Source organism: Acanthisitta chloris, unplaced genomic scaffold (assembly GCF_000695815.1).
Source record: "Acanthisitta chloris isolate BGI_N310 unplaced genomic scaffold, ASM69581v1 scaffold11512, whole genome shotgun sequence".
NCBI lineage: Eukaryota > Metazoa > Chordata > Aves > Passeriformes > Acanthisittidae > Acanthisitta > Acanthisitta chloris.
In genome coordinates, this window is record NW_008661057.1 from 55,944 (window position 1) to 72,303 (window position 16,360).

At 50.8% G+C, this 16,360-nt stretch overlaps 1 protein-coding gene across 1 annotated transcript in view; it reads right to left on the reverse strand.

Moving 5' to 3' along the window:
• The window catches only part of BOC (BOC cell adhesion associated, oncogene regulated), a 23,359-nt gene extending 12,208 nt beyond the window's left edge, over nucleotides 1-11,151 (reverse strand). Inside the window, exons 1-6 of the mRNA XM_009070088.1 lie at nucleotides 10,990-11,151; nucleotides 10,349-10,627; nucleotides 2,525-2,671; nucleotides 1,779-1,922; nucleotides 1,052-1,345; nucleotides 34-306 (exon numbers count right to left, since the gene is read on the reverse strand). Of these exons, the coding sequence (XP_009068336.1) occupies nucleotides 34-306; nucleotides 1,052-1,345; nucleotides 1,779-1,922; nucleotides 2,525-2,671; nucleotides 10,349-10,627; nucleotides 10,990-11,074 (1,222 nt within the window). The 5' untranslated portion in view covers nucleotides 11,075-11,151. The remainder of the gene's footprint in view (nucleotides 1-33; nucleotides 307-1,051; nucleotides 1,346-1,778; nucleotides 1,923-2,524; nucleotides 2,672-10,348; nucleotides 10,628-10,989) is intronic.
• Nucleotides 11,152-16,360: the final 5,209 nt, after the last annotated feature.

Consider the following 16,360-nt stretch of genomic DNA (forward strand, 5'->3'; position numbering starts at 1 on the left):
TGAGTGGTCACAAGCTGGGAGAGAGGGACTTACCTGGCCGGGCTGTCCTCAGTTGCACCATGGCTTGTGCACTGCCAACCTCATTCTCTGCCATGCATTGGTATATACCATCATCCTCAGGCCCCACACTGACCAGCCGCATTGCCCGGCGGGACAGCCGGAGCCGGTGGCTGGCAGCGAGGGGCACGGCGTTGCGCAGCCACATGACGGAGGGCTGGGGGTTCCCTCGCACCTCGCAGGTGAACTTGGCACTCTGGCCCCAAGGAATGATCTGCTGGGACAGCTCCATCGTGACCTCTGGGGGTTCTGTGTGAGGAAAAAAACACAGCTCCTCAGTGCTACTTGGCCAGAAGCATGGCACAGTCATGGTTTTGTGCTTTCCTCTCTGGCAGGGATGAGGGCAGAGTGACAGATCCTTCATTACCCTCAAGTCCCACTCCCTTTGTGGAGGCTCACATGGCCCAAGGTCATCCGCCCCTCTCAGGTGACAAGTCCCATTTTTCTGACCTGAAATGCTACTCTGCAAAGACTGTGCTTATGCCACAACAACACATCAGCACCTGGATGAAATGCAATCCATAAAACACAGGCTTAGCCTCTCTAATGATTGCGAGAAGAGGAAGGATGCATCGTAAAAATATCTAAGATGTTGTATCCCTTACATTTCCCACCCCATAGAGAACTTCCCTACAGAACAGTACAAAAAACAAGACATGGATGTCTTCCCTCTGCTGATGTCAAATATGTCTAAAAAGCAGCCAGTCCTCCACTAGAAAGTGTTACAGCAAAAACAGGGCCACAAATGATGAGCTTCTGCAGAGGAAGGGAGGATCCATCATCTCCAGCCCATGGTGGGAGCCAAGAAGGAGGAACTACCACCCTCAAGGAAGAATTTGTCTGGTCTCCTAGAAACTGGAACCACAAGCAGCGGTTTGCATTACATTGTGGTTTGTCCAGTGAGAGGAAGAGTACATCAGTGCTAGCATTTTCCCCTAAAAGCAGTGGAGAAATTCCAAACCCTTCCTGAAACAATGGCTACAGCAGCACTCACCAAACACCTGCACATTGTAGAAGATGAATGCAGCTCCAGCCTCCCCAACCCCATTGTCAGCTGTGCAGCTGTAGGTGCCCGAGTCCTCCTCACTCGTGGGGTCGATCAGGAGGTTGCTGAGCAGGAAGCGCGTCTTGTTGTACGCAGAGACACCAGAGCCATCTTTGGCCCAGGTGACCCGCGGTGGGGGAATCCCACTGGCCACACACTCCAGGATGAGGCTTTGGCCCTTGGTGACAATAATGGTCTGAGCTTCAGGGGGGTAGATTATCCGGGCTGCCTCTGCTGTGGAGCCTAGGGAGAAGAGAGTGAGGAAGGAGGTGGGTGGAAGGAAGGTGGCTGGTGGAAAAGCACCTTGTGCAGTGGGTAAGTAGGATTAATAGTAGGGCTAGCACACCATTTCCCTGTGCTGGGGCAGAAAAATGGCAATGCAGACCAAGAGGAACATCCTTAAGGGTCATGAACACACAGCAAGCAGCACTGCCGAAGGGCTAAGAGCCTTTGCTTGCCCATCACCAAGAACAAATCCTAAGGAGGCATGGCAGTCCAAGGGTTGCACACATATATCCAGGGAGCAGACCCTGGGGCCTTCTGCTACTGGACAGGAGTTTTCCCAGCAATTGATAATGTTGGTTCACACAGGAAAATGGCTGTGATTGCACTGGTACATGCTCCCAGAGCTGGAAGCACTGTGGAGCACAAATGTGGTGAAGGGAGAGCAGCTTACGTCTCACACGAAGCCTTTCACTGGAGACCGACGTTTTCACCTCCTGCGTCACAGGGTTGTAGGCAGCACATTTATAAGTCCCCTCATCCTCTTGGCTGGCATTGACAATCTGAAGGTTCCCAGATGGCATAATAAGGTAATTGTCTGTAGAGAGAGAAGAAAAGGTGGCATGTGGTCACAAGATATGCTCCAGTCCAGCCTCCTGAAAGACATGCAGTCCTGAAGAAAAGGTGGACAAGTGTGAAAGCAAAAAACAACACAGTAACACCAACAGCACTGAAATGACCCCATCTGGTTCAAATATCAGGGGGAGCAAAGATGCAATGATGAAGGAACAGAGCTTCAGGTGAAACTAGCTTGTCACAGGTACATGCAGCAAATATAGTGAAGCTGCTAAATTCAGATCCAAATGTTAAAAATTTCACCACATCCAAAGTCTCCATTATCTAAGCTGGGCTAAAAGAATGCTTCATGGACACACAGACATGCCTGATGAAGAGGGATGTTGTGCATTACCTCATTTCTGCTTCCTTTTGCCTTGCTGCAAGCCAGTGCTAGCCATGGATCTCCAGCCCCAGACAGCAGGGACACCAGGGAGACCTGCCAGGGACCCTAACCTAACTTGTGCTCAGACTGGTGGTGAAGGGACAGGGAGGCATCATGCAAAGAAAGCTACTGTTGGTCAGGAAGGGTAAAAGTGAGGGTCCTGGGAGCAGACTCGGTGGGACAGACCCCTGTGCACTCACCTCTGGAGGCCTCTAGCCACTCCTGCTTCACACTGTAGCGGACCTGAGCCTTGGGGTGACTTTCAGGCAGGTCACAGGCGATCACGGCCGTGTTCCCCTCATCCACCTCGATCACGTGCTGGCCATCGAACTTGAAATCTTTGAGATCTGCAAATGGAGCAAAAGACAGAGCACCTTAGTGGCTCGCTAAGCATCTCAGTGTCAGCTCATCCTCTTCCTGCAGACTGTTTCATTGTGGTGCCAGCAGAGGACCACTCTGAGCCTAGCAGCTAGGGAAAGTGGCCTAGTTTTGCAGCTTTATTTTTTTTTCTCCTCCTCCTCCTTTCTACAAAATGATTAACTTAAGACACAACTTCTGGAGAAACTGCCTGCTGCAGGGCTGGGAAACTGGGTGTGAAAAATCCTGGCTTGAGAATAAAAACTGATCCAACTTACTGCAGCACTGAAGGGCAGCCAAAAATGGTCCTTCTGCCACCTGCTATTTCAAACACGGTTGCCATCCTGCTACTGAGAAGCTAACTTTGTAGTCACAACTCAGGCAGCCCAACAAATGCCAGGTGACAGAGTGGGAGAAAGTGTGCGAATGCTGGATGCTTCCAGAGCTGCCCCGAGTGCCTCCAATGCCTGAGCAATGGGTGTCTCTGCTCCGGGCACTCTCACTCCCATCATGTCTCACAGTTAAAGGCTGGTTGACCACGATGCTTCATGTGTGCCCAAACAGTGCCCACACTCCAGTTCAAAGAACAGGGACTTGCAAGCAAAACCAGCTCCTCTTCTACAGGGCACAGTTGCTCTCTCCCTAAAGCAGCCATGAAAACCCTGTCCCACTACATATCCCCCCAGCAGGCTGTGATAGGGATTCTCACGCTGGCTGGGCTGATGTGGGCAGCAGGATTGGAAGAACAGGGGCAAGGAGGAAGGGGCGCCGGACTTTTTGTTGTCTTTTCCCTGTTTTTCAAAGCAGAAGCAGAGGACTGAAGTGAACACCCACAGATCTGGCAGGGCAGGGAGCATACCAGCCTGGCCCCACCGAGTTTTCCAGTGAGAAAACTGGTTTCCACTCTCCCTAGGCATGAAGGCAAATCTTGCTGGGGCACTGCAAGCTGAAAGTTTGTCTCAGACAGCCTGTGCTGGGAGAAAGAAGGTTTTGTGCCAGCAGGAAAAACGTTCCTCTTGCACATTTTAACAATGCCATGCACTAGCCTAGGCGACCACTAGTGACAACCGCACATGCTGCAGTTGGTCGCAGGTCACGTTGCCACATCAAGGCTCAAGTCCATGCATGTCCCCCAGGACCCAGAGCTAACAGATCTCCCGAGTGATATTGCCACTAAATCCGGATGCGGCCACGCTTCCTTCTCCAAACCCCACGCTAAGGCAGCGTGTCGCATCTGTCGCCACGGCACGGCCACGTGTTGTCGACAGCTCCTCGCCCCTAGAAACCCATCCTGGGATGTGGCACTCGCGACCTTGGGCAGTTTGGAGAGCTGGGGAGGGGGAAGCAGGAGGGCTGGTGGTGAGCGGGCGGCAGGCAGCCTCCCTCGGCAGCCCCAGCCAGCAGAAAAATGTGTTTTTGTTCTCTGGGAAATGCAGCAGCGCTCCAAGAGCAAAAGACAACTCTGGCTCCAAGCTTCTCCCACCCACAGTCATGGAAAAGTGACATGAAATTTCTCAAGCAGACTTTCTGATTAAAGCAAGATCCTTTATGGAGTTTAAATAAAAACCAGCTCTCTTGGCAAGGCGTGGAGAAAGCCTCCCCGAGCGCGGCACGGAGGGGCTGCCGGGCGGCTGCTGGGGGAGCCAGCGTTCCCGGGCCCAGATCTGAGGGAAGGGGAGGAGGTTGAAAAGAAAAGGGGAGGTTTTGCAATGTCATAAAAATGATTTGCAGTGAACATGCTTAATACTTCTGGAATTTCTTGGCATCGTTCAATTAAAAAAAATAATAAAAAAGGAATACGGGTGAACTTCAGAAATGTGATTAATCCTTTCAGACAAGCTGAGAAGGAGAGCCATGTTTCCACTGGATATTAAAGCCAGATGAAAGTTAACTCTTGACTTGTGAAAAGCTGGCAGCGCCTCGCGTTCCTCCTCCAACGAAAGTTGCTGCTGGGGAGGGGAAGGATGCTGGATATTTTCTCCTCTTTGCTTTTTATATTTGATCAAGGAACAAAACAGTAAGAGCCACAGAAATGGAAAGAGGTGGAGAAGTGGCGAAAGCCCAGCGTCTGCTTGCCCACATCACGCATATTTCTTCGATCAACAAAATATAAACGAGCATCAGGAAAATGAATGTGTGCCTTGGTGGTCTGGATTCATCACAGCCAAATTAAGATTTCAGAGCCAAGGCATAGGCTCCAGCAATGCTGGCAGGGATCTGCACACACGCACGTGTACATGCACACATAGACCCCAAAGAGAAGAAGGGGCCCAGGAGCTTGGAGAAAGAGAAGACCAATGGTCCTGGCACAGTGGAGTTATCCTGAAGATGGAAAATTATGATCCCATGCCTGAGGACCCCTGGGATGACTCTGGGCTGGGCAGATATGGAGACCCCTCACATGCAGCCCCCCAGATGGTGGCTCAGCCCACCTCTCTCACAGCTGTGAGTGCTGCAGCCCCACAGTGGGGAGAAGGACCTCCAGCTCTTCCTGGCTTCCCCTCAGACCAGACATGGGGGATGAGAGATGAAACTGTGGACAGAGGGGGAAAGAACAGAGGAAAGGGATCCTGGGGTGACTGGGGGAGCAAAAACCAGGTGCCTCTAGTGAAGTAGAGTGAAACTGGCAAGGGAGAGAGGAAAAACACGAGGTGGGCATTGGGACAAACTACTTTCCAATACGCAACTGTATGAGCTTCCTGCCAAACTACTCCCCTAAATTCCTGCTCCCCCACAGAGAACAAGACTGGTTTATTTGCCAGTGGATTTTGGCCATGGGCGGTCTCAACCACTCTGCTCCCCACTGGTATGGGCACATACAGCAGTGCATTAACACTGATGGGTCAGCCAGAGCTGGCAAGGGGTGGTTGGGGGCACCCCTGTCCCCCTCCCTGTGTGGGATGAGTCCCCTTTCACACACCCCGATGTGTCTGGCAAAACAGAGGGTGCCATGCCAGGCTGGGACAACCAGCTTCATCCTGGGGGCTTCAAATGAGCTACCCCTGAGTTGTGGGTGGACCATGCATGCCTCTCCCCACCTGGTGGTGCAGAACAGGGAGGGATGGAGGAGAGGGTCAGTGCCGGGGGGACGCAGCACTCACCACTTTGGCTGCCCAGCCCGCAGCAGCCATGCCCCATGTCTAACATGCAATTTGCACCCTGAGCCTAACTCCCACTGCAGCTGGGAGAAACCACATCCCCTCTCACTGGCTGGGTTTTCCTTCTCATATGGCAGCACCCGGCGTGCCAGCCCATGTCCTTGTCCTTAAAAGACATGCCTGACCACAGCAAAGCAGCAAGTCCTCATCCACCAGCCACTGTTCAGGAGGTGCTGCAGACAGACAGACAGAGCTCTGGCAATCCCAGCCATGCTAGGATAATAGGGCTTATTTTTTTACATTTTTTTCCCTTTTTTGTTTGGGAGGGACTGCAACCAAAGGCCATTGCTTGTGTCCATCTTCACCTGACTCCAAGGCATGATGAGGTGACCTGGGGCATGGGGAGGGTCAGCCCTGCAGCTATCTGTGCTGCTGTCACCGGGGAGGGAAACCAGCTGAATCCCAGGGCTGGGGGCCAAGCAACAAGGCAGGCAGCATTAAATGAATGGAAGACCATAAATAACTTTGGAGAAGAAGCAGTAGTAAATAAAATGATGGCCTTCAAGGTAAAAGTCATCTCTGCTGTAGGGAAGGGTGAAAGAGGGAAGGAAGGGAGACTAAGATGGGAGAATAGGCAGAGACAGGGTCCCTCAGCCTGGGGGCAGGCACCTTCCACTAATCCCACCTCAGCTGCCAGAGCCTGGGGTTATGGCTCTCACTTCCCATCCATCCAGCACTGCAGGAGGCTTAGCCCTGGGGCTGTCACCACCAGATTGCTCCCACCCTGCTGGGACAGGCACAGCACTCCATACTCCTGCCTGCTCGCACACTCCCAAGCACATCCCCCCACCACACCTCAGCCCCACTCTCCCACCAGGGGCCCATCTCACAGTCCTCGTGCCACAGCTCTGCTGGCTCACGAAGCACCACCTGTGTTTTTCTTCTCTCCCCTCCTCACACCACCTCTGCCCCCGGGGCCAGAGCCCCCGTGCCTGCTCAGCAAATGCTTTTCCAACAGGCAGCCACCCCCTTCCCTCCCTCTCTCTTGCCATTGCCTCTTGGGAGCATCAGAGGAGAGGCCCAGGCAGAGGAAAATGAATGGGGCTGTCTTCAGAAAGCAGCTGCAAATTCCTGGGGGATGCCCAGCCCAACCCGGTGCAGGGTCACTGCCCACAAGTGCCGTACACTGAGGCCCAACTTCCCAAACGTGCTGCCACAAAACCAAGGAATGCCCTCACCAGCAGCACCAATGGAGTGCCACAGGGCAACGAGCTTCCTTGTCCCACAGCATTGCTGGGACACAGGTCATTCTCATGTCCCTGGCCACATGGGATACACTGGAGCAGGTGGAATTTCTTTGCTGTACCCCTCATGTATTTTTTCTGTTCTGTTTTTAAATGTCCTGTCGATCCAGGTCAGGCTGGGAGTTACACAGCTCTCGCCACCTCTGCTCATCAGCTTTGCTCCAGCCCTGCACTTCAGTTGCCCTGTGAGCACCACCAAGGGCTCTTGAGCTTCCAAGCCTTTTAGTGTTGTAGAACCAGTCCACAGCACCATGTTCATGTCCACGGTGGATTTATCTGGCCCCACCAGAGCCCAGTGCAGCCATACCTTTTACACCCAGCACGTCTACCCAGGAGAGGAGCTGGGGCAGGGATTCTGGTATGACAGCAACTTTGCTACCTAGCATCAGCCACAGAAAATACCTCTCTCTTTTTTGCAGCTCTCAGCCATATGAAGGCTTAGGGCCTGGCTTGGAAAACCAAGAATACCTGTGTCTCATCCATTTAAATGGTCCCAGACTGCAGACCACTGTCAGGCCAAGGGCTGACACAGGGCCAACACAGGGCTGATCCTGTACACCACAGGCCAGCAGTGATCAGCAGGTGTGTATCTGCACTGATAAGCCACTGGCTGCCAAGGTTGAGTGTGGAGTACCAGATCAGCTCTAACTAGACTCAGAAGTGCCTAAGTAATGCCTAAAGTGCTGCTCCTTTTGTTACTTCATGAAATCTTCCCCTTTCTGCAAACCCCTCCTCCCTCTACCTCTTGGCTATACAATAGCTATTTTATCTCTGCTGGAGGAATTAAATGCTAGCTCTTTCAGCTAGTATAGAGATGGACTCAGTAGCACTGTGCCACAGATGGGAGGAGGTATCAGTCCTAAGGCTGTAGATGCCAACACTGCAGTGACAGTTATCTGCTTGCTGACTGTCAGCAGAGCACAGGGAGGCCCCAGGACGCTGGGCACACACAGCCCAGAGTGTTTCCTCCAAAGGAGCTGAAGAGAAAGGAGTGCAAATAGCCTAAAAGTTGGCCAGATGATGTTACCTACACCACTCAAAACCTAGCAAGTCACTTTCTCCTAGCAAGTCCACTTCTGAAATAAACCTAAATCTGGGAAATATTTCCAACCCTCTCCACCACTTCTTTCATTCATGTTCCAGTTTCACACTCCCCCTGGCACCCCAAAATAATTTTTTGGATGGAGCTAAGACTTTCAGAGGGTTTTATTTCAGCCCAGAAGGTGCTCTGGAAGAGATGCATCAACTGCAACGCTGACCTGTCAGGGGCTTCCCTCTCCCTCCCAGGATCACGGACCCCACTGAATCAGCAAGGCCCTGTAGAGGAGGTCTGGAGCAGGAGCAAAAGCCCATGGCACAACTGCTACACAGCTCTCAAACTCAGTCCCACCAGAAATCAATGCTCCCTGTTATTTCAGACCACAGCAAAGCCACTGTTGCAAGCAGCCTCCAGCTCACGAACATGAAACTGATTATTTGAACCCCTCCAGAAGGTTTCCCTTCTACACCTTCAGTTCCATGTCTTTCCTGGGATGCCCTCTCTCTCTTCACTCACTTACTGCCAAGCCTTCCTCCACCTGGGGGCTCTCTATTGCCTGAGGCTGTCCAAGTCTGTGGGATATGGCCTCAGCCATCCCCAGCTCCCCTTGAGGGCAAGAGACCCATGCAGTGCAGCACATGGGATACACTATGATGGATTAGTTGCTTGATCATCCAACCTCTCTGCCATCCAATCAATATTGTGAGCTTCACTGACTAGTGCTCTTGACCTCCCCTCAGCAACAGTGCCTTTGCCACAGCAGGGACCTCAACAATGGCCAAGTCCTCCTCTTTTGCACCCACATTCCCAGCTGCATTCTGGTAGGCGAAGGTAATTTGGCTCTCGGACAGAGCTAATGGACTACTCAGTTGTGGCTTTAATTTGTCCTGAAGAACATGGTGGGACCTTCTGGTGCTCTAGGACCTGTCTCTCATCCACCACTGATACTACACCCAAGCAGACAGATAGGTCAAACAGATATACTTTGTCCCAGTAGACAGAGCTGGTGGTGTTGGGTTGGGGTGAGGGTGAAAAAAGAAAGGGGATCAGCCTGAGAAGGAACTGATCAGGCTGAGAAGCTGTGCACACCCTGCTCTCCTAAATGCAAACCATGCCCTTGGTAATCCCATCCTCCTCTCCCCTCCTCTCCTTTCCTCTATCAGGCCACCAGCACACATAGCCCCCCTTCTGCTCTGGAATGTGTTCTCCGAAACTTAATCTTGGCATGGGGCTCAGGCCAAATCCCCCGACAGACTCAGCCCCGTGACAACCCCCTCCCACCCTGCCTCAGAGTTCAGCAACTCTCCCCTCGCTTTCCCTGGCCTCTTCTTCCCACCCAGCCTGGCCTAAACATTTCAGTCCTGATTAATGTATCAGTGACAAGCCAATAGCTCTTGGCTTTAAAGCAAAGACAGCCCCCACTTTGCGCAAACATCTTCACTTCTTCATTTTCTTAAGACTTAGCCCCAAACTCTCACTTGCTGGGGAGATGAAGACTTTTCCATGCTCAGGAGCTGTCACTGCCAGGGGACGACAGCCTCCTCTGCACACATATGCCCCACCAAAAACTGTGTCAGTTTCTGAGAAGGTCAGGCTCTCCACTGCCCTCTCTCCGATCCACCAAATACAGCACTTTCTCACATTTGAGCATAGCAACATGCCAAAACCAGGCACCTGTAAAAAACGTTGCCCACTCTAAGACACCTTCTTTCATGCACACATAGCCTTCATCGCCGATGCCAGAGGGCAGCAGTGAGGAGCATGTAAGCTCAGGGATAGGAGTAAAGTCCCTCCCTCAGAGCTGTGTCTCAGGAATGCGTAAAACTTCTCACACACTGACCCTGTGCTGGCAGCAGTCCTGCAGCAGCCCAGGCACCAGTTTGGCCATCAGCACCAGCAGGTATATTTGTAAACTCAGTCATGAAGACAGCAACCAGACAGTCAGCATGACTGTCGGCAAACCAACCATGTGCACAAACCCCACAGCTCAGGTATTTCCTTGTCTTGCAAAAACCTGTCACTGCAGGACAGGTCTGAAGCCTACCATGCAGGAAGAGGACTGCTTGGGTCAAGGCTGAGCCACAACATGACAGCCAGTCCACAATCAAAAATGCTACAAAATTGCCTAAGCCAAAGGATGATGGTTCAGCTATGGAAGAGCCTCTCAAAATGTGTGAGTGATGGCCCAAGCAAAGCAGGGGATGGCAGAGGACTAAAGTTACTTACTAGCTAAGGTGACCACTGCAGGGACACTGGCAATGACTCCTTCAGGCACACGGGCGATGCACTGGTATCGGCCCACAGTGTGGTTGTTGAGAGCCGTGATGACCAGTTTCCCTCGCTCCACGTGGATACCCAGCACCTCATCTGATCCAGCCAGCTCCCTCCCATTCAGTCTCCAGGTGAGGTTCACTCTGGGGGGATCCACCACACACCCCAGGCTGACTGGTCCCCCGAGTTTTTGGACAATGGAAGCAGGCTGCACTGTGACCTGCAGAGATTCACCTGCATAGAGAGAAAAAATGGGAATAAGAAAGCTTAGCAAAAGAAAGGACAGAGGAAAAAACTGCAGTGCTGTATACTTTGCATTCCCCATCGCTTCTGCTTGTGCTGCACCATCCCCTTAGCTCCCCATGCACCCACTCTAGTACTTGAAGATGCACATTAGCTTGGCACCACCAGGCAAACATGTTCCTACTCCAAATGTAGCTCCTTCTCCTCTGGAGGAGTGTTTGAAACTAGACCGTTGGTCAAAGCTACTGAGGAAGCAGTGGAGAGAGAAAAACACTTTGAGCTTGAGGCATGGCTATGCTAAACAGCATCAAGGCAAAACAAAATGGAACAAATGGGTAAGAACAGAAACTCACTTAGTTTGGCAAAGCAGCTAGCAGCTGCAAGCATGAGGCAAGGGATGGGGGACATGGGCCTCTTCTTTCCACGTGTCATTGCCATCCCATGCAGTGTGACCTGGGGCGCCCAGGGAAGGGTCCCATAAGCTGCCTCAGGGGATGCAGCGGATGTGCGGCAGCGGATTCCTGCAGATGACAAGAGACATGATGGATGAAACCCTCAGACTTCTCTCTGCTTTCCAGCCCTGCTACAAACTGACTGAGCCAGTGGCCTGAGGAGGCTACAGACACTGATGCAAGCATTTCTCTTCTCCAGCCTCTCCCCCAGGCATGGTTGTGAGTCTCCCAAGACATCCCATCCTTAGCCCTCAGTACTTGTGCGTGCATGCAGACACACACTCCCCTTCCCCACTTCAGACTTGGCACAGTGAATGACAGCAATGCACACCAGGCAATTTTCACAAGCAAAACACAAACACTTCCAACTAAGTGTCACCGAAGACATCCACTAAGTGTTGCTGCCACGTCTTGGCTGTGTCTGGAATATATTCTATCTTGAACACAAGAGTAAATCAGTAGTACAAGCACCAAGCTACATGAAAACAGAGGTGATACCACAGCCTCTTCCTGAGACACTGGCCATGTTGCTACTGAAACCTATGTTTCAATCTAGATGGAACTTCTTAGGAAATGCAAAAGTTTTTCAGGCCATCTCTGCAAGGAATATTCTGAAAGGAAACCTTTTTTTCAGGAAAAAAATAAATGCCCAGTTCTAAATTTGCTTAAATTCAGTGCAGTGAGCTGAGGGCAGATACACTAATTTGGCATAATACACCTTTATTCTAAACTAAGAGACTCAATCTATAAAAATATTTCAGATTAACTGTTCTGCCTGAAACACATTGCCCATTTTGAGTTGAACTACCCTGTGTGGACAAACCACTGAAAGCATTGACGATCTCCAAAAAAGCAGAAGTGCAAGGCCACCCATCACAACCCAGGTTGCTGTGAAGAGCTGCACACTGCAGCTGCTGCTTTGGACAGACTGTCATGAAGAGACACTAAATCAGACAAGCCAGGTCAGGGGGATTACAGAGCTCAGTGGCTGCCTCAAGAGACAACTCAGATGTCAGACTGAATTCAGCTTTAACCAAAAGCAACAGGCTGAAGTCAAGAGAAGACTTCCCTCTACAGACATGGTAATGCAGCTACAGGATGTTGAGCTCCCTCATGTTACAACACTAAGAAGATGACCTACAAGTCTTAAAGGCATTGCAGAATTGCTCCTGTGGCATGTCTACAGGGAAAAGCCCAAGACCTAACCAACCACAGCAGCCAGCCCAAGTAGCAGTTACATTGCCTGCTCCCACTGCAGTTAACAACAAGCTCATTAGCCACAATCACCAACCTCAAGAGCTCCTGGACTCTGCAGAGCAGTATTTCCTACTTATACCACAGTCACTGCTTGAGCCATCACCTGTTTGAACTTGCCCTTTCCATAACCATCTCTGTCAAAAACAGGGGAGAAGTCCCTTCAAGCATAACCTCTAAAATTAAACTTCCTAACTCCTGAAGTAAGGACTGACACAGACTCCCCCCGAGATGCTTGGTGAGTTTTCAAGGCAAGTCTGATTACTGCTAGCAAGGAACCACAGATTTGGGGAAATATTGCCAAGCTACTCTCAAATGACTCTTGAGAGTCTTGAGACTCTTGAGCTTGGCCTCTGGTGACAGCAAAGGTGCAAGAATGCAGTAGGGGCAATGTCCATGACCAGCCATGCTGAGGTTCACATTGCAAGAATCCAGCTAGCAGGCTTGCATGCATCTCTGGAGATTAGGTTGTCCCTCTGACAGCCTCACAAACTGTCGCCTTTCCCTCCACCATGCCCCAGAGCACTGCCTGGGGGAGAAGTCACAAAGGCATTCATATAAAGTTGAGAAGAGACAAGAAAAGCCTTCTCTGAACTGCCTTCCTTCAAAAGGAAGCAATGCCAAGTAAAGCGACCTGCTGCTAGAGCCACAAATGCCAGAAGGAGCATCTTTACGTGGCACTTTGGAGGCCAATGTGAGCTCAGCTGGCTGGTCAGCACAGTGGGCTCAGTGCAAGGCAGCTCTGTTCCCAGTCATACACTCATGGTTAGCATGGCTGTGAGCCCTGCTGAGAGGCAGGATAAATTAGGTCAAGCTTGGCATGGCCTGACATGGCTTCCAGGCATCCAGGAGCACGGACATTGGGCATATTCTGAAGAGACCTAGAAAGATCAGCTAGGCTCATACTCTAGCTACTGCAGCCCACAGCCCTGTTACATGTGAAAATCCTTTGTGAGTAACCTCCAGTGCCAAAGTGACAAGACAGCAACTTCCCTCCCACAGAACTGATCCTTCTCAGTATTCACTCTCCTCACCCAAGAAGAGAGTCTCAACAATCTCTCTCATCAACCAGCACATACTGTTGTACAAGATACTTCAGCAATTGACTTGGAGACCATCTGAGTTACTCAAGTTTATGTAAGACAGCTGCCAAAGCACCTTTCATCGTGCCACAGCCACTGACAATGGCTGCAAAAGTGCCCTAGGTCCCAAAGGTACCAGAGCACGCACTGTCGATACCACTGCTGACGTACAAGCTGATGTTGCACTAACTACACTCATCTGGAAAAGACTTGGAATTAGTTCAGGCTTAGAAACACTGCATTTCACACCATAACATTTACTGGAGACAGAAAGCCTTACACTGATGTAGAAGACACATTCTGGGGTAGGACTTAGTGTCTTGTTCCTCAGTGCTGGAAGCCTACAGAGCAAAACTGACTCATTCCCCCTATCTGGATGGTTTTGGCAGCAGGATTGAAAAATGTTGGAAGGAAAAGAGTTGCTCCTTGGAGCCCATGCTGAGGGAGGGGGTAGGCAAGGATGTTCCCAACCAGACCTCCCTGCAGCTCTGCGTTGCAGAGAGCCTCTGGCCAGAAGGGCAAAGCCAAAGGCACAGGAATGTGCAATAGACCCTTCGTGAGCTAGGACCACCCAGGCACATTGATGCAGTGACTAAACTTGCTGCTCCCAGGTCTGTAAAAAGATGAAGGGGAATAGGTGCAGAGAAAAAACAGGGGAGCTAAAAAACTTTGGCCATGGTACTGGGCAGATTGAACAGTATTGAGCAGAGAAGTCAGGGGAGAAGGTGTGTTGCAACAAGTGTATGGTACCTCCCCAAACCTCCAGGCACAGTACAAGCTCTAAATAGGGACATGTGGCCATTTCTTTCACAGCTGAGTGAAGTACAAAAAGTAAATGGCCAGCATAAAAATAATGAGGAAAATGAATGAAAACATCAATTCCAAAAGAACTATTAGGATCCAGGGCCAGATTTTGAAATTCTCAGCTTCCACAATTGAATCCAGATTTTCAAAAGCATTCAGTTCTTGACATGCTGAGCTCTCCTGAATAGGCAACCAACTTATTTCGATGTCTAAATGGGAGCTGACCTCTTTTGAAAATGCTGCCCTTAAGCAGCCTGCAATAGTGCAAAGCAAGGAACTTTATTAATCATGCAGCTTTCGATCTGCCCAGTGTCCCTGCGAGCGGCGCCAGCGTGGGCTGCAGTGGGAGAGGCGGCAGAGATGGGGAGTGGAGGAGGCCCCAGGCACTCCAGTTGACTTCCCAGAGGTGGTGGTCCTGGGCAGGGGGCTGTGCCAGGAGCTGCAGGGCTGCTGCATGACAGTGTCCTCTGCTCTGCTGCCTCCTCTGCCCAAGGCAGGTACCTTGTGAGCTACTGACACTTCTGCGGCCACCACCACCACCACCCTCAACAGCTCCTGCTTAATTGCTATCTAGGAAAAGAAAGAGTTAAAGCAATTTAAAGAGCTTCAAGGGGTAGGAAAAAAACAAAAATTATTTGTTTATTTATTTAAAATTCTTTCCTGCCAGGTTAAAATAACAATTTCCTGTCGGTGGAGCTCTAAGTCCCTTTCAGACAGCCCAGTAAATCAAAGAAGGGGCCATTAGGAGAACAAAATTAACGAGAGCTTCATCAGATGCGGAGGAGTGGTGGGGGTGTAAAATCTGTCGGCTCGGCTTCCCGCCGCACACCTAAGCCCACCGAGGTCCCTGTGTGCAGCCCAGCTGTGCCGCGGTGATGGAGAGCACTGCAAAGGCAGCGGAGCAAGAAAGAGAAAACAGAGGTGAAGATATAAAAGGGAAGAAAGGCGCGTGGGGGTGTGTGTGTATGACCGAGCTCGAAAGGCAAAAGGGATCTGAATTAAGCACAGGCAGCAGAAGAGGTGTTTGCTGATTAGAAACTGAAGGTTTTACTGCGGAAATGCTGCTCACAGCCCCAAGCCCCCTCCTGCTTAACAAGGGCCAGCCAAGCAGCCCTTGTTACTGCCACACTGTCTGTAATTTACAAGGCTCCCAAATAGGAACCAGTCTCTGCTCTGCACCACACATCCCAGCCCCATGCGCAGGCTGGGGGAATGCAGAGGCAGAATGGAAGGTGGGGAAAACTACCCGGTGCACGAGGGTAGTTTGGAGTTGTGTCCTTGAGCACCTCTTAGTGCAAGGGATGAACAGCGGCAAGGGGAAGGGGTTGCTTTGCACTAAGGGAAAGGCTGCACTAACTCCCGTCCAGCTACCAGCTGGGGACACCCTGGGTGACTCTGGAGAATTCACTGCAGCTGGTCTGCATTTTCAACAGGTCAAGTAGGGATAATGATACTCCCAGTTCTCTGCTTTATATATTGAGACTTGAGCTCTTCAGAAAAAGCAATGTCTTACACAGTACTGTGTGCCAATTTTACTTGTAATCATTAGTTTTTTAATACAAGACAGCATTTTTTTCCCATAGAGCTTAAATGAAAATGTGAAAGAGAAAAGAGCCACAGTACCCTTTTGTTTTACAAATTAAGGAATCTGAGGGCTAGAAGAGGAAGCCAACCTGGCCCAAGGTTATAAAGTAAAACAGTGGCAGGGCTGGAAATGAAAAGTTCTCTGACAGGGACCTCCATCCCATCAGGGAAGTTGCTTTTGGATCCTAAGTCTTTTGCATCCCATCTGAAAAAAATGACACGATGCAACTGTATAATCCTCTAGCTAAAAAAATACTGTCCAGGTAACATACCTAAGCAGGTCAGCTCTAAAGTCCCTGCATGATTCCTGGGCATGGACAGCAATCTGGGCACCTGTTTCTTCCAAAAGCATCAAACCGTAACACCCCACAGGGCAAAATTAACCCCTAATGCTAACCCCTACCCTCATTGCAAAGTATTAATTTCACACTGTTAAGTTATACTCATGCTCTCTGAAAGGGTTTGGAAAAGGACATGTTTGCAACAGGAGAGATGCTCCCCCTCCCATGTCACAGCATGGGCACCCGATAGGGATGGGGGTGCAAATG